Raw genomic sequence first — 24876 nt, 5'->3', positions numbered from 1 at the left:
TTAAACAGGTGCTTGTAACCATGTTAACTAAAAAAATCAATGTACAAGTTAATCAAATTTCTTGGTTGTTAGTTTTCTATGAACAAGAAAGGCAACAAAAACATAACGTTATGACATTTTAGTGGGTCTAAAACGGCATCCGAAATTCAGACGATTTTGAATTAACCGGTGCTTGTTTACATGTCTAAAAGATGGTTCTAGAAGCTGGTAAAATTGAAAACATTTTCGACAACGTATGACAAAATATTATCAAGTAACTCTGCATTTTGAGAGGGAAGATGTCTTTTTTTTCTGCCAGACAGTGACGATGCCTATCTTAAAATATGAAGTACATGTAGAATGTATTAACGAACACACAGAGAATATCTTAGCATATTTATATGTTTTAAATGTTTGTTACAAAACATTTTTTTTTTGCGAAATGATGTTCATTTTAGGATGATATGGATTTATAAGGACCTCATCGTCGTGATCATTATATACATGTATCATGGTGAAGTTGGGCCAGTTGTTGGTACATTCGTTAAACATAAAGCGATGAAGATTATCGCTATTTTGACGCTTATCGCTTAATATTTCGCTAAGGCACTCGCTAAATTTTTTAAGGGTTGTTGGCACATATAGCGATAACGATATCCATATATTATGGCAAGTTTAACGAAAAAATATAGCGGTGCATAAGGGCCTCGCTAAACACACATAGCGAATAACAAAATGGCTGCCGATGTTGCTGCATTAAACAGAGGACGAAAAGAAAAAACTTACATCTAAGTTTCACATAAGATAAACTGAGAGAAAGGTACCGGTTTGGCATTGACGGGATAAGATTTTCATGCGAATTATGGGCGAAGACATTTGCATAACAACTTCTAGAAATTGAATGTCTATTGAGGAATACGTTTGTATAACACTGCGATACTTTGCCTCCGGTGCATTTATGCAAGTCATAAATGATACTTTTGGACGGGACAAGGCAACTGTGTTCCGTGTCATACATAACGTGACTGACCTCATCGCCAGCAAGTCAGAAATGTTCATCTGATTCTTATAGTGAATGCATTGAACCCTTCCATTGCAGTGAAGCCATTTTCACTAGCGGATCTATGGTGGTGGTGGTGAGGGAGGGTCCACCCGGTGCCCAGGCCCAGCCCATTAAAATCGTACAAATTTACTGTTAATTTTAATAAAGAAGTTGTTTATTTTGTTTTTGAGGAGTACCTCGGCCTTAACCCATCTGCCAGCACTTTAAATATAAATGAATGCAGTTCTCAGTGAGGGGTGCAATTCAGTAACCTCTAAGTTACCCCCCCCCCCCCCCCCCATGTGAAATACTCGATCCCACTAATTTCAATACCTATCCGTTTTGAATTGATAAAAATAAATTATATCATACTCAGGGGCACAGTAGGAAAACAATATTTGATAAGGATATTGAGAGATGAAGCATATAGAGAGCTGACTTATATTTTTTATTCTTGTGTGCAGGTGTACTTGTTACAAACACGGACATATTATGATTGGTGCCGACGGAAACTCATGTTTGCCAATATATGATGCAATCTCTTGCCAGAGTTGGTTATGCATACTTTTTTCCAGATAAAATGAATGTTAGTGGTTCCACTATTCAATTAGTAAACACACCTGACATTCTTAATTGCCCTTTAATTGTTTCATTTCCTGACCCAAAATTCATTCCAAAGCTGACAAGAAGGAATGGGTTGAATGACTCAGTTGTAATAGGGCTGAATGATTTACGTCTATATTAAGGGGTTAACATGACAGAGGATTGAAATTAGTTATATCACATCAGGGTTGGTGTATCGAGGGTTGCAACGTCTACGGGTTGAAACGATCTAATATTGTAGTTAACTCCCCTGGATAAATAGCGCATTTGAAATTGAATGACGCGAAGTTTTGATTGTTTCAATTGAATTCAGTTGGAATGTGATATTCATGGCGAGTGTTTTGAAATAGGATATGTGATTTAAAAATGTTTAGCATTTTTTAACTGATATATATTATGGAAATGTCCCAAACAAGCTTGAATAGCAGGTACATGTGTCGATGTTTATTTATAGTAACAATAATTTAGTTTCCAGAATTCCAGATTTACAGAAACACTACTTGGCCTACCCAAGCAGATCTAAGTCTCGTATCTGCCCGTTATCCCACAGAAGGACAGGTCATCCGAAAACAAGTCCATCACCCTCTGATGCGGAGCTTCTCCTTTTTTTTCTTTAAAAGGCCGTCCTTCTCCTCCGTCTGTCCTTTTCTTGTGGGCTTCCTCAAGGCCTCCTCCATCCTTTCCTGCCTTTGTAGGTTGTCCCATTTGTTTTTAAGATTAATTCCTGTTCTTTTACATACGCCTAACCCAGACAACTGGTCAGCCATTCTATCCCATAGCATGCCTTTCAATTCCGGGCTTGTTTTGCTTGACCGCAGCTTATCTTTGTTAATTTCGTTCATGGTCAAATACAAACCAATCGCCCAAGGTGTAAACTTCACGCTTTTTACCTTCTTTTTTAAAACTCTCTTAGGCTTACATCAGCAGACGACATCTTTGATGAGGAAGACGTAACCAGTAAAACCTTAATCCAATAGTAACAGGAAGTAATTTCAATTTAGCGATTTCGCCATATATTTAACGATTTCGTTGTGTAGCGATGATCGATAAATTGATACCAACAACTATAAATATAACAACTCGTCAGGTAACGGTCAGTATGATATTTAGCGACAGTTAAAAAAGCGATTCGTCAAATTTTAGCGAATGTACTCACAACTGGCCCATTGAATGGTTCGAGTTATGAAACAAAATGAAAACATCAAATAACACAAATTACATTTAGAAAAAAGGTCATTATATACCATGTTCACGGTCAATTGTTTAATGCTTAATTATACAAGTATCTTTATTGAGAGTCGTTTATAAAATAACAATTGATATTAACTCGTTCAGTCTTTTTTCGACATACTAGTAATAAGATTATGAAAATATTATAATAATTTCAATCGTAATAATGAATTTATGTCAACGTTAGAATTAAACCCAGTCAAAACAAAGCGACGAAACGCACGTCGTTGTATTGTAATTGCATACCCTTGCTCCTCCAAAGTCGACCAGTTGTGTGCCAGAAATGCTCAAACAATGAAAACTAAAGGGACAAGACCAACATTCAAATATAAATCATGTTTAGATGCACAAGGCAAGGGCCTAAACGACACTAGAGACATACACGAATATAAATAGCTTTACCGATATATGGATTACCATAGCTTTACCGATATATGGATTACCGCCTTGGAACGGTCAGTGAAACTCGAGTTCGCTGGACACGAGTGTGCTTAAACTAGAATATATGGCCATAACCTATGAGCACACTGTAAACGCCAGCGTTTGTCTCTTTACGATAACATTACTGAACTATGCTTGCGTCTTGATGGCGTTCCTCTGACATGCGCCAGATTTTGCAATAAGCGTGGAATTTAACATGTCGTTTTAAAAGGCAATATCCACTTCTTTGCAATACCTTCTGACAAAATATTTCCTATGTGATGCGATAATATCCAAATAGTTATGATATTGGGATAAACAAAGACAAACTGCTATAGTTATGTATGGAATATATAACACAGAATCAAATTCACCACAATTATAAGTCAAATAAAATGATTGCGGGATGACATCAAATCAGTTAATGGAGCGTATTCATTTCATTGTAAGCATCCTATTGATAAGAAATTTGATTTTAAGTTTAGTTTCGAACACTCTGTTGACAAATCCTTGCTGTTGGTCGAAGCAACTGTTAACATTTGGATTCAGCGTGGATAAAAGAACAACGGTATACTATCGGACCGGATTTAAAGCCTAGTTTCGCACACTTCGTTGTCAAAGCCTGTCTTTGTGTCCAACAGATTTTGAACATTCAGCGTGGTTTGAATCTCTGCCTGGAATAAAAAGCAATGTAGGTGCAAAGTGGTGTCGAAAATGCATTTACATCTTAATAATGAAATGGTCCAATAACAACTTATGAGTAAATTGAAGTCAGAACTTTAATGATGCTATTCAAGTAGTGTGCTAAACAGTATGACCTTAATGCATAAACTGTATTTATAAACTGGATGTTATACATATATTTACGCCGTACTTACCGGTATCCAAAAACAGGATTTAACGAAATAAATGTATTCTCGGATTACTATTCTGCTGTATATCCCGATTATAACTGCCAATATACATGCTACCAATAATATTATCAAGGGGGTGGTCTTCCAAATGCAACCGGTCCAAAAGAAAAGATATCCATCTGGACAATACTTTAAGCACTTTCCGTCATAGTTGATCATAACCGTTTCGTTACATTCGAAAGAATCTATACATTTAGCATTAACCACATCATTACAGTTTTCACAAGAAAAATCAGCAAGTTTATCGTCCTTTTCACAACTCTGCACACATTTATAACTTCCGTAACGATCAGGGAGTTGGAAAGGTGCCTCTTTGGGACATGTGGAGCAGCGCCTGTTGATGACATATGCAATGCCTTTAGGGCAAGTCTCAACACATAAATTACCATTTTCAATCATTGTTTGAGGACAATAATTTACACAGTAGGCAAGCTTACCTATCATTTGCGTAAATTTTGCACATCTCACACATTTTCCGTCCAAAATATGATTTGCTTGAGATGGACACGACATTAAACAACTTCCATTAAAATAGAATGTATCGTTTGGACAGTACCTTGCGCAATGTATGCTGTAAACTGTTTAAATTTCCTCTCCTAATCTAATTTCGGTCTTTCTATGCACCTTTACGTTTTCGTAGAAAGGACATTGTTGGACACATGTCAATGTAAAGTTCACTTCAAGTATAAATGGTCGTGCATCCGTACATTGCATCATGCATGTGTTCGTCTGAAAGTCATGTACGGTATAAGGTTTAGAACACGAACCAACGCAATTCAATGATGTAACTTTGTGTGTTTGAACTATATAAACGTTCGAATGGACTTCCCATGTTTTATATGTTACAATCGTTGGTTGCACAAATGGCGCATACGACGGACACGTGCTCAGACAAAAATTGTTCAAATTATAATAACTTTCTGGACAAAATGATACACAGCTTCTATTTAAAACAACTTCGCTTTCCAAACATGAGTCACTACAGGCCAAATAATCGTTGAAGTTATTATCAAAAAACATATTGCAACGTGACCTTGAACAATATATCGGGGTTCTTACTGTTGAAATTAAACTCTTTTCTTGTGGACAGTGTTTAACACATGTTCTATTCAGCGAAAGAGACATTTCTGACGGACAGTGATCAACACAACTTTTGTTGTATAGAAATAAGTTCGGTTTACAATTTACGACACATTCGTATCCCTCTTTTCCTGAATTGTAGATCACAGACTGCATATTTTCGTTATCATTGCAACTTGACACACAAGTGTTGTTCTTGAGATATTGATCCTTGGAACAATGTTCTACACAATCTGTTCCATTACTATAAAGGTTTTGCAGACAGGTGTTGACACAGTGTTTAGTGTTGCATTTTAAATTATAAGGGTAGTAATTGTAACAATTTCTTTCAGACAACCTAAATGTTCCATTCGGACATCTCTCAAGACATTCGACATGTCTGTAAATGTAACCAAGACAGGTTGGTGTACACGAACCATTTTGCACATAGCTATTGGCAGGGCAATTTTGAAGGCAAAATTTATGTCCTCTATAATTAACATTTTTTGCACATTCAGAACGATAGTATATGTCAGCATCGCAGATGAAAGGTTTATCAGTTGAGCACTTAGCTACACACTCAGACTTCTTGATAAATCTACTGTTTGCTATGGTAATATTGTTTAAACATTTTTCACCACAAAATGATGAGTCTGAAGAGAATGTGTCAATACCGCAGTTGGTAATACACACTTTATCTTCAATAAAAGGTTTATCTTTCGGGCATTTACAAATCAACTGTAATGAGAGTTCATTGCATTCCTGGAAGCAGTGTCCACCTGACTCGACATACTTCGGTGGACAACTTTCCATACACACATAGTTCAAATCCACCGTCTGCGAAGGACATCTTGATACACACACGCCATTATTTACAAATGCCACACATTTATTAGTACATTGTTTGTACTCTATATCATTAACAGTCATGTTTTGGATGTATTGCTGTTCCGGCGGACATTGTGAAACACACCGATATTCATCCGAGGTCAAATGAATCAGCTGTTTTGGGCAGCGTTTTAGACATTCATTGTTGAAATTAACCTCATTGTTGTCGCATGCATGTATGCACTTCTTTTCAACGAACATATCAGTTCCTGTAGCCTTTAAAGTTTCACGATACACATAGGTGTTTGGGCAAGACAGAACACACTGTCGGGATTCGTCAACAAAGTCAACCCCACAATCAAACACACACGTCTTGTTCCTGATATAAAAAGGTTCAGAGCAATCCGAAACGCAACCTGCATCTGAAGCAAACGGTTTGTGATCGGGGCACTGCGATGCACAAAGCAGAAGGACCTGGCATAGACAAATGAAGAAAATAAATAAATTACGCATGTTTTATTTGTGAAAACGATTAGTTTAGGGCATCCCTTACGCAACCTTAATCAGAAGCAAATAACTTAAGAGTAGAGCACTGTGTTGTTTTTTTTGGCACAAATAGTTCTAAACAGCCTGGCATAATAAAAAAGGGCGCTTTTTAAACGATATGAAATGTGTTCTTCATTTTCAATGTTCCGCTACATAACATGTGTGGTATACATTATGAAACCTTTCCATTATATACGGTTAAAAGAGCATACTGTCAATTTAAACAAAATAATTACATCTTTTAAAAAAAACATCGAATAGAATTGTAAAATTTAAAAGTAAAATTAATTTAACGTAATTGCTACGTCCTTTTATTTTTCAATCATTTTATCCAATGGAATCGGTTTTATATAAATACAAGAAACGACGAAACCAGGTTTTCAATGGTTGACAGAAGATCTTCAGCCTATGTTGTGAGAATTATTTGTAAGCTTATTTTTGGGTATTGTATGTTTGGTAATCCAATCCCATGATAGGTTTCCATTGACTCTTCGTCCAAACAACTAACAATAAGGCAACCATAACTGAAGATATTGAATTTCAACCGTTCTTCTACCTTATGTAAGAGTGACCTTGATCTTGATCCTTGAGGTCCCAATCCTAATCCCAAGAAAGGTCTCGATAAATTTTTTGTCAACATTTGTCAAACTTAAGTCATCAGTTTCAAGCGTTTTTATAGTTTAGTAACAGTGACTTTGAACTTAACCCTAGGGACCCCAAACATAACCCCATGAATGATCTATATAAACCGTTCTCATATACAAAGTTTGGTCACAATATGTCAACCCAACCTTAAGTTATTCAGTGCAAATGTTTTTCTTTTTTGAGTAACCGTGACCTTGATCTTGACCCTAGGGGCCACAAACAAAATGCCATAAGTGGTATTCTTATTTTTTACCATTTTTCAAAGTTTGGTCACAATACGTCAACTCAACCTTCAGTATTTCAGTGCCACCGTTTTCTATTTTAAGTAACCGTGACCTTGATCTTGACCCTAAGGGCCACAAACACAATCCCAGAAGAGGTATTTTTAAATTTTTCCCGAATACAAAGTTTGGTCACAATATGTCAACCCAAACGTAGGTAATTCAGTTTCAACCGTTATTCTGTTTTAGTCGCAGTGACATTGACCTTGATCCTAGAGCCATCAAACGCAAAACCGTAAAAGGTATTCATTAACCCTTCCTACATACCAAGTTTAGTCACAATATGTGAAACTAAACTAAAGTTATTTTGTACCAATTGTTTTTTTGTTCGTTTTTAGTAACAGTGACCTTTGCCATGACCCTAGGGACCCTAAACACTATCACTTAAAATGTCTCTAAAAGCTATGTCTAGAAATCAAGTTTGGTAATAATACTAGTTATTCAATACGATAGGTGAATTTGTCGCAGCCCGCCCTCCCGCTCGAACAACGACGTTTGTACTTCTAATAACCAGGTTACTTTTTGTAATTTCCATATGTATTTAGATTGATGGCGTTAAAATTATAGTTATTGTGCCTTCAATCAGTAACGTACATGTATGTCAATTGTAGATGAATACATTTTACGACTAATTATATAGCGAATGTGTACGTGATAAAGAACATTTATAGCATTTGTCTTAAGTCTAAGCAATATCTTATTACATTCAAAAGAAGCAAGAGATTCCTCAAAAGTGTTTGTTTCATTTTAAATTTATAAAATATTCAGAATTCAGCGTATCTTTTGATTTTCGAAAAATGTATGTCAAACAAACCGCGATAAGATAAAGATTAATAATACCCTGCTATAAACCTTGCTCAGTTGATAACAGTTTTGCACTTCCCTATGGTGAATTATTTCTGCCAGATTCGCCTTTTTGAATCGCATCTGCCCCAGCAAAAAGAGACGATGCATGCCGTTTTGTTATCTTTTCAGTTTGTCGCGAGCGTCAGAACGTAGCGCCGAAAGTCTGAGAGTTCATAAATCAAAACTATTTTATAGCATCGCTTTAGAACTGCCGTCATTTTGCCATGGCGCCTTGTGATCTTCACCTTAATAAATCTGGCAGTTTTCAGCCACCATACTGTTTATTGTGCATGCTTCGTAGTGAAGATAACTTCAAAATCGAACATGGCTTCTTACGATACGGGGGTAACAACTCACAATAATGTTTATATACCGCAGTTACCACCCGAAAAGGATTATCATGTGTTTGTTTGTTACGCTAGCGAAAACGTAAACGAAGTTCGTATGATCGTGGAAAATTTGGAAAAGGGAGGCGTAAAATGTTGCAACCATGAAAGAGATTTTACTCCTGGACATGGAATATTTGAAAACATGGCTGACAAAATCAATGCAAGCCTACATATGCTTGTAGTCTTGTCGGAAGACTTTTCAAAAAGTGACTTTGCACAACATGAATTAAAAGAGGCAATACATCAGGAAATTAGAGAAGACTTCAGTATTATTCCTCTGAAAATCGAACCGTGTGATGTACCAGATATACTGAAAAACAAAACATACATCGACTGCGAAAACGATGATATCACGAACGTTCATCACACAATCATCGGCGCTCTTATTGATAATGGTTAAGTATATTTTATCATACATCATTAAATATTTGACATCAATTCACTATGCTTGTCAGCTATACATATTTTGTTAAACATTTGATCTAGATGGAAGATTAAAGTTTCAAGTTTTATTAGCAATATTGGCAATATCAAGGCTTTGGTCATGACACATCTATAAAGAATAGTAATATACTAGTATGTCATGTGTTTTCGGTCCAGATAGAAAACTCCGAAATGAGAGCACCTGCGTTGGCAGGTAACGAAGCTTGCCGAGTTAACGGCCAAGCAGCTTGCCCGAGGGTCGGAGTTTTCTATCCGGACCGGACACACATGATTGATATTTTTTTCTAGCATACCTTAAACTACTTTTTTGTAAAAATAAACGACATAGCAAACATTCATTTTTGTACATTTCACCAGAAAGCGCGTTATGAAGCGAAGACGTTATGACGCGCAGTATTTTATCCACTGCATTCGTCAAGAAGTTCCATTAATGTAACGTCTTTTAAAGGTTATAGTTTTGTAGCTCTATTTTTTGTAAAAGTATGGAAATCATCTATTTAAATGTCATAATTGTGCTTACATAAAGTTTATAATAAAATAAATTGAAAGTATAACGTCACAGCGCGTGACTCATCTAGCATGGAGGGCGGCAGATAAAGTTTTCCAGCAGGACTGAATTCACCAGAAATGCCTATCCGCTATCTGATTGAAAGAGTTTAGTAATACATTTAAAGAATTATCATTTTACAGTAAATCATTGTAGTATAAACAGTTGAAGTAATATGATTAGAACTTAAAAAAAAAATAGATTACTTTATTGTTTAGTACTTATTATTATGTTGACATTCTAGTACTTTTCTATACATGCATGTACATTCATTTCTTTATCATTTCTATGTTGTAGGACTAAAAACACAACTGAAAAAAGGTATGTCAATACTTATGCATGGCTAATATTGTTCTCTCCCGTTCAATGTTTCTTACATAATACCTTACCTTATACATAATGACTATTTCAGTTCATAAATAATGATACATAAACAAATGTTTCACATATTTTAGATGCAAGTGGGAGAGTGATTTCAATTTCACTGTCTAAGAAATCTGAATTCCTATCACTACCACGATTCAAACTGGAATGCGATCGAGAAAAAAGAGTAGAAATTATTAGGAAGACGAAGGTACGTATAACTGATAAGTAAATGTTAATTAAGCGATGATTATAACATTAAATACTTCTAAAATAGTGTTCTTAATCCTAGACATACTCTTCCATTTAAACTGACGTTTTAAACCAACCTGTGTATTTCTAATACTACCTATCCAATGTTTAACGATTTTATCATAACAGCTAACAGGTGAAGATATTGAATACATCGAGAAAATTGCAAACCAATCATTATATATGAAAGGCCTTCACATCCGCATCTTCTTACAACGAATAACGCATTTGATCATCTTTTTATTGCTGCTGTTTTGTCTGGCGGTTATAATGTTGTTAGCCTGCACAATGCTTGGTCGATCAAAAGAGGATAGTGCTTATGGAGGGTTTGTGATAATGCTTGTTAGTATCTTAAGCCCTATTTCTGCGCTTATTTTATGTGTGGGATGTTTTTGCTGGGATGTTTCGACAAAACCTAAACACTTTATGGAAAAGGTAATTTTACTTTCACATATTAATTGATTATTTACTGTTAAAAATATCAAGCCCGAACGGTTTGTAATTTACATAAATGGCTAGACATAACTTTAACACCATGCCTATCAGTCTTTTTGCTCTAATTTATTCATAACATTAGCAATTAAAACTATAAAAGGTATATTTTAAACGTTAATCTCAGCTCCCCCGAAAATACGGGCGCAGCCTGAATGAGGTCTTCTTTTTTGTGTAGAACGTTAAAGATATGCATAACCATTATTTAGTTCAGTGGTGTGTTTAATTGTGGACTAATGATAGTCGAGTTTAATTAAAGAATGTCTTTGGCAAAGCATGCTGCTGGGCCAAAAAAAATTCAGAAAGATATTTAAGCAAACTGTTCAGTATTGTGTGGTTATTGAAATAACGGCGGCTAGCGTGTTAGGTTTCAAATCTCATATATCATTTTGTTGTACTCTCGAATCATGCCAAAACATTTTTTTTATTTTAACTATGTACTTGATAACTCAAAGGCTTAACATTCAATTCGTTCTTTAAGATATAGTCATTGACCGAACATTGCATAGAATTTAAACAAGTGGAAATTTAAATAATACCCCCGATTCATACTTATTATACATTCCAGGCAACCAAGGCCGTTCAAAGGAAACTTTGGAGTTTTAACAAAAACTGGCAAGATAAAGATGCGATCGTTGTCTTCCGTTCAACAGTATCCTGAATTGTTGTATAATTAAAATGTGTGGTATATGTTAGTCTTACTTCAAACGTGAATCTTCCATTTTATTTGGATAAACAGGAACACAAAATATTCATTAAATGTTGTCACGTGACCTTAAGGTTGACTTGAATTATATATATGTATAAGTATCGAATCAACTCAGATCTGTACAGTACGACGAATTTCTAATTGGCCACCTAGTTTTTATCATATTTTAGGAAAATTATTCGGAGAAAAATACAAATAACCAAATATAAGGTTAATACGATTTATTCCTAATAGGTAAAACAAAACTTCATTAAAATATGAGCCAGGAATAAAATTAACAGAGAGGGTTAACATTGACACCCTTAAAACAAAAACTGCAAGATCAAATCACGTCGTATTTGACTTTTTTAATACTTTGTATGTCCACCTGCTGCGGCAATTACAGCGAGGCACCTTGTCCTCATTGATATACCGTATCTATGAAGATACTGTTGTGGAATGGCTGCCCAAATCTGATGAATAACACGCTTGAGCACCCTGAGTTTTGGTTGCAGCGGCTGGGCACGCACCTTGCGCTTTAAAAGGTCCCACACGTGTTCTATTGGATTTAAATCTGGACTTTTTGCAGGCCATTGGAGTGTTCGCACGTTGTTTGCTACAAGCATAACTTGTGTGCTTCTAGCCGCGTGACATGGTGCTTTATCCTGTACCAACATCATACCGCGATTGGCGCGGATATGAGGTAGAAGAACCGGTCGAACGACGTCATTTTGATACCTCATCGTGTTCATGTTTCCTTGAATGGGTACAATTGGAGTTTTCGTGTGCATGGAAACTCCAGCCCACAGCATAATGGAACCACCCACAGTTATCCAATTCTACCAGACAGTTCTCGTTGTTCACCCCGACGGCCATAAACGCGAGCACGTCTGTAATTCCCACGTAGTGTGATGCGTGTCTCATCAACAAGTTAAACATTGGCGCAGTCCGCCCTTGTAAATCCCAAATGACGCCTGACCCACAATAATCTTGCCTGCCTGTGTCTTGCAGTAAAAGACGGAACCCGACGGCGATTGCGCACTGTCTGTGGGTGGATTGCGCGGTTGTGTCTGCCCACTGTATAACGGGCCGTCGTCGCTGCCGTAGTAAAACGATCCTGAAGGTGGTCATTGACAATTTGAATGTCCTGTTGGGGAGTCGTCACTCTTCTTTTGGGGCGTCGTAGGAGATCTGCTACACTTCTGGTTTGTACGAATTTCGCCCAAAGAGTTTCAATACTGAAATGTCGCCTATTAAAAAAACGTGCAATCTGGAAAATAATAAAATCCACTTGAAAGCTCTGTTATCACTTGAAAGTTGATTCAAAGGTGAATGTTAAAAAATTACAATGTATTTCATTGTACGATTGGTCAATCCGATATTACACAGGCATTGTATTGTTGACCACCCGTGGTAGTGTTTTTTCGTAAATAAGAATCACCAACAGATTAATATATAAACATGTTTCTGTCAATATTTTGCACTTAATAACAAATAATAGCACATGTTGCAACTTTTATAACGACGCGTAACATACCTGTCTGATGGGGGTGCCGGCACGAATCATTCCGACGGCTTGAGCGCGTTCTGCAATGCTCATTCTCGCCATATTTAATGTTTTCATAAAAGAAAATCCACGAAGAATTCATTCCCACCATAGTCGACAACCACCCTGCCGTGCACGAGATATTCGAGCACATAGCCTATTTTCGCACCGACCGTTCCGCATGGATGATTTTTTACATGATTACGTGTTTCATTTAAGTAAATCGATAGATTGGTGTGTACAATACAAAAAGAATCAAAAATGAGATTTATTGATTTAAAATTACGCAAAGGATCATATTTTATATGGTGGCCAATTAGAAATTCGGCAAAGTGTATTGTCTGTCAATAGCTGTTGTTTGAAACAGAGTTTCGGTAAAAACATAGAACAGAACTGTTCTGTTCTGTTCTGTACAAACATACCTTGATTTTCTTGCAATTTTCTGTCTCAAATTGTCATACAAAATCATTTGGTATTGATAGTTCAAAACATACGTACATGTATTTAGTTTTATTTTATTTTGTATTTATTTAAATTAAATTCGAATTATTTTTTTGAATGCGTTGGAATTTGGCTCAGTTTTTTAATTCAAATGCATATGCTGGTTAAGGGGTTATGATTGACACTCATTTTGCAAGCGTAACTCATATACCCTGAGATTCTTAAAAAATCCAGATTGTCTATATGGTCAGACGAGAAATATTTTCCTTAATTTTTACATAGCTCTTCACCCGCTTGGACACACCAGCAACAATGAACATAATCGTTATCAAGTTCAGCAGATGCAAGGTCATACACATATATTTGCACTATTTCCTTGGACATACATATGCTGTAATTTTACAATCAGATCTAGCAGGGGTGCATCCAGCGCGCACCTCCCTAATTTCGCCTTCGTTAATATTGTTGATATGAAAGAAAGTATGTGGAGGCGTGTCTCACAACACACTTACGTCAATTTATTGATCCGCTCTTGGCTTTGTTGTACATAGATTGAGAGCAAGCACACTAAACAAGCATTGGGAATTCTTCTGACATTTGATAATATATTTAAAAAAAAATATTACTGTCCGTCCTTACAACAAGCGAGGTTATTGTTAAATAATTTGTCTGATTCTTAAAAAACAACTACAATATCTTCAGGCCACAAACGATTGATATGTTGTTCGTCGAGTTAACGGCACCTATTCATTGAAAAAGTACTTTATTGGGCACTTTTGCTAAATATATTAACTTAAATCGCCCGATCTTCTTTAAGAAAATAAAACCGAGCGTATGTTATTTATTTTTTCGTTGTAAACTCGATGAAAAAAAAACATTAACTTAATGTGGCTTAATTAAATCAGGTGTCAACAGTTTGTACCGTTTAAGTACTGCCGGGGACGGGTTTCAATCAAAGCGATGCTATAAGTGCATTCTGAGCGTTTGAGGGATTTCTCTTTCAGATTGTATTTTGTTAAAACAAATGGAGGGAGGGAACCTGGTGATTTGGGTGTCGGGCGATACAGTTCAAACACAATTTTAGGGAGTATAAAGCGGTCCGCCATATTCTTAACAGTTTACTTATGTAAGCCTTTTTTTCAGGATCTTTTTATTCGCAAGTGTGCACAAAGAGAGGAGTATCAAAAACTACGCCGTCATGGGGAATCACTTAACGTATGTGATACACAAACTTTGATAATTAGGAATAAAGCAAACAATATTTATTAACAATGCAATAACTACAATTATTACATTTCCAGATATACAATTTATTGTAAAAGCTTGTGTGTGCTGCGTCTCTAACCCAAAGTCATCGCTGAAATTTTTAAGGATTAATTGTAGCTTAGCTATGAGGTGTGCATATGATTATGGAATGCTAGGTTTTTGTACTTCATTTATTTTGTATATTTTATAGGAGTACGCCGATCGCATGATAGACTGGCTTTTGTGCTCACAGGCCATCTATTTGCTGGATCAACCTCGACTGCCACTTCAAGGTGGACATCGTATGATAAATGGCGCACCGTGTATATGTCTTTTGTTAAGAGAAAGCTTACTTCGGTAAAGCGTTTCATGTTTTCCTAGGTAATACGCAACTGCGTACGGATAAAATGAAATACAAGCTGGTAATCTCTAAACATATCATGAACGTCGTGGTTGGCATTTAAACTAACTTTTATGTATGAATGGTGAACATTGATATAATCAAATGAGAGGGTTGAATGAAATAGACTTAACACATTAGTTCTTTTAGATCCGATATCATTTATAAATGTCATTCTTTGGACCAGTGTTTTCTCGACAGACATAATCGGTTGTTTGAACAATTCGTAAAAGAAGGTACCGTTTGAATAGTCGCCGACAGGATTTAGTCGGAGACCGATTAAGACAATGCCTCCTAGTGAGCCACATGCCATATTGGCGATGTGCAGGCAGCGGTTGTTCTTCAAAGCTCTGTGATCAAAATATTTTTAAGGTTAAACGAAATAATGTTACAAAATACAGGCACAATGAAGGTAATATGATGCCTTTCAAATTGTATGGACCATCGAAAACATTCATCGAAACGTTTTGTGTGGCGGCTTTAATGTCTTATTGACGATTAATTGATTGAATTTGAAACAAAAAACATGGCGAAGATCACCGGTATACCATATTTACTTTGAAAACAGTATACATATGTAATTGTTTTGAATACGTGTAATAAAACATTTTAACCTACCGGTATTCAATGGAAGAAATGAATGAACTTTACTCAGTATAATGGCTGTTTGGCAACAGGTATATCATAGTAATTTTTATATACAATAGGTTTGAGCTACAAGTGTTTACAACCTACCAGATAGATCTTCGAAATAAAAGTTTCATTTGCACATTTATCAATACTGCACTGAAAACAGCAGGGACATGCCCAGGTGTCGTACATTTAAATATAAACCCTGTATAGAAGCACAATGATCACGACTTGTAAGTGTATCCTAGGCAGTTAGGTGTACACGAAACATTATGTACATAAATGCCGAAATACCTAATTTTATGACAGCACTTATCATGTCTTATATAATTTTGCATATTTTGCACATTCAGAACGATAATGTACTAAAAGCTTTATCATCAAAGCAATTTACTACACTTGTACCTATGATGGCTGATTCCTGCAATCTTGTATTTTTGTTACAAATTCGAAAATACACCAAATGGTGGAACAAAAATAGAACAAAACGGCAAACAATTGAGCATTCAATGGTAAACCAAAAACGGGTAAACGGTTAAATGTGGCCAGTGAAGAAATACTTCAGTATTGCAAGTCCTTTCTTAGTAGTTATTTGAATTAATCGTTTCAATTTTGCAATTGAAAAAGACAAAGATGCGAACAACATTGATCGAAATTATTTCCACAGAAGAACTATCTACTTTCTAAGCAACAATTGATCAGATCTATGGAAACAATGAACATACTAATAGAGTAACACGGACCCCCCCCCCCCCCCTCTATTTTCGTACGTTTATCCGCAACATATCTGAAACGACATGCAAATGGCTTGGGCATCAGTAAATGCCCTTTTTGAATACGTCACAAAATAAGGTAAATGGTTTTATTATACCTCACTTTTTTGTCGATGATGGTAAAATCCCATTACCCGAAAAAGAGATATTTTGACTATCAGAAACATTTTTAACCTTTTTGTCAGGTCATGTGACCACAGTGATATTTTGAATGTCACATAAGGGCAAATAACTGCTTCAATATTTTAGATTTAATCATGACGTGATTGCCTTCCTTATACATACATCAGTCACTAGTAAATGTGTACACACAAAATCAGATGTCAGGAACTGTCACCAGTGACAAGTTTATGTTATATTTTGTTTACCTTGTTAAACTTGTTTTCTTAAATGAATCAAAAACATTTTAAACGTTTGTATTTACTTAATTTTGTTCGGTATAATAAAATAAATATCATATGGCAGCATGTGTGACATTGATTTTGTCAACCCTCGAAACAAAATGACATTCTGCTCTCGGGTTGACAATATCAATGCCACAAATGCTGCCATATGATATTTCTATAATAACAGATGCAATTTTCTTACGTTGTCATAATTAGAACGAATAATTTCCATAACTACGAGAACATTGATTCCTAGTTGTCTATGGTTAATTAAGCTGGTTATTGCAATATATAAAATAGCAATCAATAGAAAGTAATATTAGATGCTAGATGTACTGTCGCGAATGCCCCGGATACGGTTAAAAAAAACCATGATGTGTACTCATAATCATAAAATGCATTCGCTCAAGTGTTAATAAATGCAACTTGAGAATAACACGCGACATTATAACAAAAGTCATACAAGAAAACATCCGGAACGCTAGTAAAGAGATTAAAGGAAAAACAAAATAAACCACAAAATTTACTCATCGAAGACTATCGTCCATGAGCACCGTGCAGGGGAAACCCTTCACCAGATATTACGTTTACTAAGCGTACTAATTATAGGTTAAATCTTAATATGACAATGAAAGTGCTAGCAAATTGGATATAGGTTAACAAAAATGAAAGGAATTACCGGAATAGAATGAAAAGGAGTTTATGGAATGAAAGGAAAAATGGACTTTGAAGTTATGACAACGGATGGTGTAAACATCTTAAAAAAGAATATATGACACATCCAAAGGCAGATACCAAAACAAGGAGCATATCAAATTGACACCGCAACAGTAACAACAAAATGTTTGAGAGAAGAAGGAAATATGGAAAAAGGGGAAAACAAGCTGTTAGTGGTGTTTTCCTTGTCTTTATTGTGTAGTGTTCTGGAAACGATTAGTGTGCATTATATAGTGATGCACTTCCGTAAGCATAGCAATAATATTACCACTCGAAATATTTAACAATCCAAAAAGCAGCTTGTAAGTGCTTTATGGATGATATTGTCTACTGATCTGAAAAAGACTTTGTATTTGGACTGCAATTGGTGAACAGTTAAACAATAGTTTTCGGCATAATTTGCAGTGTTACAGTAACTACATTATGGAAAATCTCGGCGTTGATGATAAAACAAACTAAATACAGATCACAAAAGCCATTTCTTTTTTCCGTGCATGATATACTGATAGTTCGATTTCACCCAAATGATTCCAAAAAATACCAGTGTAATGTCAAAACAATCGAAGTTTCCAGAATGGGTTAATTACGTTTGAATTTAGCGTACATATTTGAAGCATAATACCATAAAACTGGACTGCGTCGGGTATGCATTACCATGGTGATTTAAACGTTTGCCTGTCATAAATGCTCAAACATGAATTAGTTTATTATAAAAAATATTCCTATTTCAAAAATGATAACTATCATTATAAATTTAACAGCACAGTAATCTGAATTCAAATTGGGTTAATCAAATGAAAAACTGGAAACACGCTTAAATACATTCCGTGTTGTCAAACATACAACACTTGATTCTCGACTTCCAACAATTATAAAACTACCCCCTTTACCTTGAAAAATAATCGACCATTTAAACTGGGTTATCCTATTTGTTTACACAAATCTGATAACATTTATCCGTACCTTTATCATTCAAACATCGCACTATCGGTGCATCCGGGAACAAATCATGCACGCGCGATCACAAAAATCGTCGGTAACGACATCTGCATTACCTGGCGGATGTATATTTAAGTATCCACAAAGCACAAAATAATAAAACGAGTTACTATCGTTCAGTTCAATATCTGAAGACTGTGCCTACTGCTTTTATCTTACACAGCATATGATAAACAATAAAACAAATCTTTATCCAAAAAACGAACCTCAACTTCGTATACCTAAAATAAAATATCCACTTATATATGTCAAACAGACTATTGAATAGCGCACGTTGTCATACAAAAAAGGCAAATGAAAAATGAAAAACAATGTGATATGAAAAATATCAATCTCATATATTAATGACATGGTACATCTACGGAAAAGTTCCTTATGTCATTAGTTTGTAAAAAAGTACGAGCATGGCTCAGATTGTCCTCCCATGAATTAACTATTGAACTAGCTAGGTAGATAAAACCATATTTCTGGAGAATAAAGGAAATATACATTGTGGAGTTTAAACGATATTAAAGATGAATGTTATTTTGTTTTAGTTTGTCCAACCGACAAACAACAGGCTTACAATCATGGATATTGATATAGGAATGCAAATATGACGATTTTTGTATTAAAACTTTAAGTTTTGAATTCGACTTGTAACATCTATCGAACTCTATTTAAACTGGTGACATGATTAACGAGTTAAAATTTGCTTATATAGACTTCATTCAAATATTCAAATACTAATTTGCATTGCGCACACTAAAACAAACTAAAAACATGTTATCTTTTTTGTCTCTATAGCATCTTTGATCACGAAGAATAAATTGCGCTAATATGTTCTTCGACGTTTTTCTTTTGTGCCAGCTTTTTTTATTAGGTCCTTTTTCGCTCAGCATGCTTGTTAAAGCTGGTCTTTGAGTCACTGATTTCAATTCCATTAGAGATTTTATGCCATTATAAATTTCCTTGACATCATGCCCTAAACAAGTAGTTTCATTCTTTAGATCCGCTACTGTTTCAGTTCCAGGCCAACACGGTATTGAAATTGTACTTGCTCCAGTTGCTCAACTTGAAACTGTAGAAATAGACTAGTATGCATACAATACTATTGAAAACTTTTAAAGTAATGAAATATGTGATAGCATATAATAGAATGTATGTCTTACACTAAATCTGGTAACTACAGACTTACGTGTTCCGTATCTTTTGATCTTTGGTAAAAGTCCACAGAGCATGTCGGCTGTATTTGCCGAAGACAATTTCACCCAATGGACGAGAGCAGTGAGCATGTATCCTCTGTAAGGATAGACTGGAGCATTTCTGAATCAAACTCTGCTTTGTCTGTCAAGTTTATTATGGACCGCAGGCGCCAGACTGTGTAAGGCGAGTCTAAAACATGTAAACTCAGCATTGTTTTCTTTTTAACCGGACCATGACATAAATGTTTTATTTATCGCTGTGATCAAGCTGATGCAGAACTGATATATACAATCAAGTGCGATATAAAAAGAACCTCCAATTGGTGACAATGTTTGAGCATTGCAAACATTTACAACACATTATTTACTGTCACAGACGATTTGTATAACTCGTTCGCTTACCTTGACCTTGGCAATACTTTTTGATTATTCGAATCACTCCAAATTTTGCATTTTCGGGAAGGCTTCTAAAAGCATCTTGACTAACTGGAATTTCTATCATCATCCTAATCTCTTCAATACAACGAACCATAACTCTTTCATCAGTGAGGCTTATTGTGTAGTTTAACATGGGCAGACTCAGATTGCATTTCTTTTTTTAATGATTTGAATTTTTCTGTCATCTCCTAAAAGAGAAATACAGTACTTATATTATAATAGATTATTATAATAGATTAAAACATGAATGTTTTAGATACGATCGCACGAATTTGCTAATTAGTAAAGAATCGAATTTGTAAGAAGAAAGTGCGCCGTAGAGAAACAATCGCTGGTTCATTTATAAAATTTTCAATAGTGATATCTATGTTTCGGTTTCTATGAATAAGCAATAGCAATCAAGGAATAGGCTGATTCACTCTGTTGTCACCCTCAGCGGACCGGTTTCCCTCTGACGTAATGAAACTGACAATACGCTTCAAAATATGCCAAGCGAACCTATATAAGTTTGGTATCTTTGATAAAGTCTAACGTTAAGAGAAATAATATGAAAAAACTATGCAGATACAAATATTTTAAACACGCTGTTTTGATATTGAAAGATTGAACAATCAGTCAATTCACTTCTGATATTAGTTGAAATAAAGAACAATGACACACACTGCCATATATTTATCTGTACCGTATTGTCAGTAATTTGTTTTACATACATGCATAAGTTATTAGTAAGTTATATCCTTTTAATTACATTCGGTCAGCTGACAATAAACGTTAGTGTACATGCCAATTACTCAATAAAATGAAAAGGTTGTTGGTACATCAAATACCTTCAGCTTTATTATATTTTCAAGAATCATGAAAGCATACTAAATTATCTCGAAGGACCTTCACAATTTGGACGGCTTTCACAGCCACCACAAAGCACTTAAAGAAAAGAAAGAACATTCTGAGTACACACACGGAAGAGCTTTTATCAATGTAGCGAGTAGGGCGATACTGTGATACATATTTACATTCGTCGTTGACTGAAGTTCATCAAGGCGCTCCATCTTCGTTTAAAGGTTTTCAAAGTACCCAAACAAAACCGTCTCGCACTCATTACTGACATCGTAAATAGAATTGTTATCGCCACACTGGTAATTCTTTGTGCAAATGTTGACGCGCCCCTCTTCAAAGGATTCAAGCTTTTCTTGATAGAGAGTTACAACCTGTTTGAATAGAAATGGCAAAGAGACATGCTTTTAATTTTGACCTTATCGCTATAAGCTTATAAATATATATTTCAACAAAGTGCGATAACTTTTCCTATGCAAATAAACCAAATTGTATGATGAATTGAACGTGTCTTAAATAAGATTACCAGATTGTTTTTCAAAATGTTGAGATCTTAGAATAAACTTTACTTATATGAGAGAGCGGACAAAGTGTATTTGGTCAATAAACCATTAAATGGCTTTACCTCGAACGTTACTTGAAGCGATATTGATGTTTATCGAACTTGTCAGAGACGTCGTGCAAATATAGGCAAATTCTGTAAAGATTGCATTAGAACTATTCAGTTAAAAAGCGAGCAAAATCAATATGGTCAAATATAGCAAATTAAAAGGTCATAACTCGGGTGTGAATGAAGAGATCTTACTGATTATATATTATACATCCACCGATATCATGCCAACACAGATTTTAATACGTATGCTACTATATAGTAACAAAATTGCTATTGTTTAGGTTTTATAATGAAATTTTGGCCGGCGCGTCCTCGGCATCATTTTTTTCATTATCAGTGTGGACATACCATGAGGTTTGTGACGTAACATTTGGATATTGCAGGAAGCAAAATACATCTCGATTCAGATAGAATTATCGCTGTAAGTTTGTAATTTTCATATCAAATTTTACAAAACAGCGCAGGCTAAGGTAAAATCGGTTACTGAGCGATGAATTGAGCATTTTACATTTTTTTAAAAATCGTGGACAAATGCTCAGAATATATTAAATATTGTTTGTTAAAACGAAAAGCAAATTACGTTTCTGGTCCAAAAATATGTTTATATACATATTCACCATGTTTGCCTTAAAAACGGAAGGCTCGGAATACATAGTCTATCCACAGGGTATACTTATACCTAGTGTTGTGCCGATGATCGATTATAATCGACAATTGATCGGAAAGGCCTACGTCGGCGACAATCGATAGTGAAATTTGAACAATCGATTATAGAAAAAGGGACGTAACCGCTACCGACTAATTTCCTTTACCTGGTTTATGCTAGTGAATCTAGAAATGTTAAGGTGTTACTTTGTTAAGTTATCTAGTCATATTCTTATCAAGTCAGTAAGTCACTACAGTACATTATTACAAAATGTCTTTGTAACTTAACTGCTAAAGGATTAGTTCTCAACTTCTCATGTTTGTGGTTTAAAAGTGATTTTTAAAACATGTAACCGTTTACTTTTTACCATGTAAGAATGTAGTTTTCTCAGTTTTCTGAAAGAAAATGTTCTTGTAAAACATATAGATTATTCAACTTCTTTTTGTACTTGTTACACACTTATTATTAAAAAGAAATTGTAAGACAAAAATTACAGTATGTGATCCATAATAGTAACTTGTAAACACTAAAATATAGTAGCGTTCTGAATAAATAATGTAATTTATACAAATAAATGCACAAACAATATTGTAAGGGAACATTGATGCTAAAACGGATGCATGTACTGTAACTGTATGCCTTAATATGATGACCAAAGATAATTAAATAATAATTAAATTGATTGAAAATTGATCATTGATCGGTTTCATAAACCGATAATCGATAGTATTTTTTTCTGTCCGATTCACAACACTACTCATACCCAAAAGTAAGTTTCATATAATATAGAAACATGTAATGTTTGTGTTTTGTTATTACGAAAAGCAAAATACATTTGGTTATAGCGAAAAGCAGTTATTGGAGGTACAATGTTCAACCTCTCTCCAACTTGCCATGAGCCCGATTTTTTTATGATTTCCAATAAATGTTTAAAAAAGACAATAAATATGAACATCGGTTGTGTTTTACACCAACATAAAAGATTTGCATATACGATGCGATCACCCGAACGCTTTTACGCAGACGATCGTTGATATCCGTAAATCGTTTAGGATCCACCAGTCATTTAATATTCATGTCTTTACACATGGTAACAATCTTGTTATCAGTAATTGATATTTTCCATAAATGCATTATTTTGTGAGTAGTTTAAGGCTTATCACTCAATTATTATTTGAGCCTCATTTGTAGGTATGTACATACCTGGTGGATAGGTTATGCATTCCGAGACTTCTGTTTTAAAGGTGAATACCATGAACTTATTTTGCTTTTCGCAAACAATAGTTTATACATTCTGAGCATTGCTCCCTCGATTTAAAAAAAAGTGAATTGCTCAACATATCGCACAGTAACAAAGAATAGTGTCCATTTTTTCCCTTAGCCTGTGCTATGTTGTGTCAACAATGATATGAAAATAACAAACTTACAACGATTATCCTATCTGAATCGAGATGTATTTTGCTTCCTGCAATGTCCAAATGTGACGTCACAAACCACGTGGTATGTCTACACTGATTATGGGCGAGTGTAAAAAACACGTAATTAAGACAACGCCGATAAAAGTAAATGAAAATGAGCTTGATAAATAAGCTTAAGAGTTCTGTGCAAAGTGCAGTTAGCTTTGAATAGCAATTACAACAACATAATGTATTTCAATACGTTGATGTTTTATGTCATGTTTACCAAATTGAGTCGGCGAGCGCCAGAAATCTCAAAAAATATTTTTCGTCTAAAATAACGTATCCGTTACATGCCAACGACATTTTAGATTGAAACACATGTTTACGTGAAAGATTTATCTATTGCAACCAAAACTAGTATAAAAATAAAAAAGTTTTTTCCATATTTTTACTCATAGTCAACCCAAATCTGGATTGGCGTATTCGGACTTCAAACCATTATGGACATATCCGAGAGTTTATCGTAAAACGGCGAGGTGCAGTCAATCATTTACTTCTAGGTAGCGGTTTAACTAGAAATGCATATGGTAATTGACAGACTACACCGACCTTGAAATGTTCATGAAATTCATACAATCCATACACCTAATATTATAATAGAAATAAAATGTACATACACATTTCAGTCTTGTTATTTCTTCTTGGAGTGCTTTGTTTATTGTCCGTTCTTGCTGAAGTTGGTCATCAACTATGCCACATTTCTTTTTGTTTTTTTCTTTTATTCATGTTCTTCATGTCTTTAAATGGATTTTTTGAAGAGCCCCATTTTATTGATCGCCGAAGACCTGTTGCCAAGTTCAAGTCGACCTCTGCGAATTGTTTATTGGCATCGTTTTGTCTCGTTTTGTATAATTCAGATTAAATCGTCCTGGTACGACCATGCACAACCGGTGAGGACTGACGAAAAACACCATGGGCGGACAAATCACTAAATGAACTTTTGGAAGAAATTGAGCGAAAAGAGCTGTTTACAGCTTCTGCATCTGTTTCAATGTC

General features: G+C 35.1%; 2 protein-coding genes across 2 annotated transcripts; one reads left to right on the top strand and one right to left on the bottom strand.

Moving 5' to 3' along the window:
• Positions 1 to 2202: 2202 nt before the first annotated feature.
• Positions 2203 to 8320, bottom strand: LOC128215955 (proprotein convertase subtilisin/kexin type 5-like). Its single transcript, XM_052922555.1, has 4 exons — positions 8252 to 8320; positions 5824 to 6549; positions 3881 to 3948; positions 2203 to 2311 (listed from the first exon to the last, which is right to left on the bottom strand). Exons 1-4 carry the CDS (start codon positions 8291 to 8293, stop codon positions 2203 to 2205), a joined length of 945 nt encoding a protein of 314 aa, XP_052778515.1. The 5' UTR covers positions 8294 to 8320.
• A 428-nt stretch (positions 8321 to 8748) lies between these two features.
• Positions 8749 to 15808, top strand: LOC128218377 (uncharacterized). The gene is made up of 8 exons (XM_052926035.1): positions 8749 to 9177; positions 10071 to 10094; positions 10229 to 10347; positions 10518 to 10823; positions 11449 to 11532; positions 13838 to 13903; positions 14699 to 14770; positions 15012 to 15808. Exons 1-8 carry the CDS (start codon positions 8838 to 8840, stop codon positions 15159 to 15161), a joined length of 1161 nt encoding a protein of 386 aa, XP_052781995.1. The 5' UTR covers positions 8749 to 8837; the 3' UTR covers positions 15162 to 15808.
• The last annotated feature ends 9068 nt before the right edge of the window (positions 15809 to 24876 follow it).

The sequence above is a fragment of the Mya arenaria genome, chromosome 14 (genome assembly GCF_026914265.1).
Source record: "Mya arenaria isolate MELC-2E11 chromosome 14, ASM2691426v1".
Lineage (NCBI taxonomy): Eukaryota > Metazoa > Mollusca > Bivalvia > Myida > Myidae > Mya > Mya arenaria.
The sequence above is the reverse complement of the archived record's forward strand: the minus strand, read 5'-3'. Positions and strand labels throughout refer to the sequence as shown.

Bases quoted from the DNA above. Each gene is read 5' to 3' on its own strand.
- LOC128215955 (XM_052922555.1), bottom strand. From the start codon at position 8,293: ATGAAACAAACACTTTTGAGGAATCTCTTGCTTCTTTTGAAT. The intron at 6,550-8,251 runs GTAATAAGATAT...TGTCTATGCCAG, and splicing joins ATCTCTTGCTTCTTTTGAAT to GTCCTTCTGCTTTGTGCATC. The intron at 2,312-3,880 runs GTGCGAAACTAG...CAACCTACAAAG, and splicing joins ACAGGCTTTGACAACGAAGT to GCAGGAAAGGATGGAGGAGG.
- LOC128218377 (XM_052926035.1), top strand. From the start codon at position 8,838: ATGATCGTGGAAAATTTGGAAAAGGGAGGCGTAAAATGTTGCAACCAT. The intron at 10,348-10,517 runs GTACGTATAACT...TTATCATAACAG, and splicing joins AAATTATTAGGAAGACGAAG to CTAACAGGTGAAGATATTGA. The intron at 13,904-14,698 runs GTCATACACATA...CCTTTTTTTCAG, and splicing joins TCAAGTTCAGCAGATGCAAG to GATCTTTTTATTCGCAAGTG.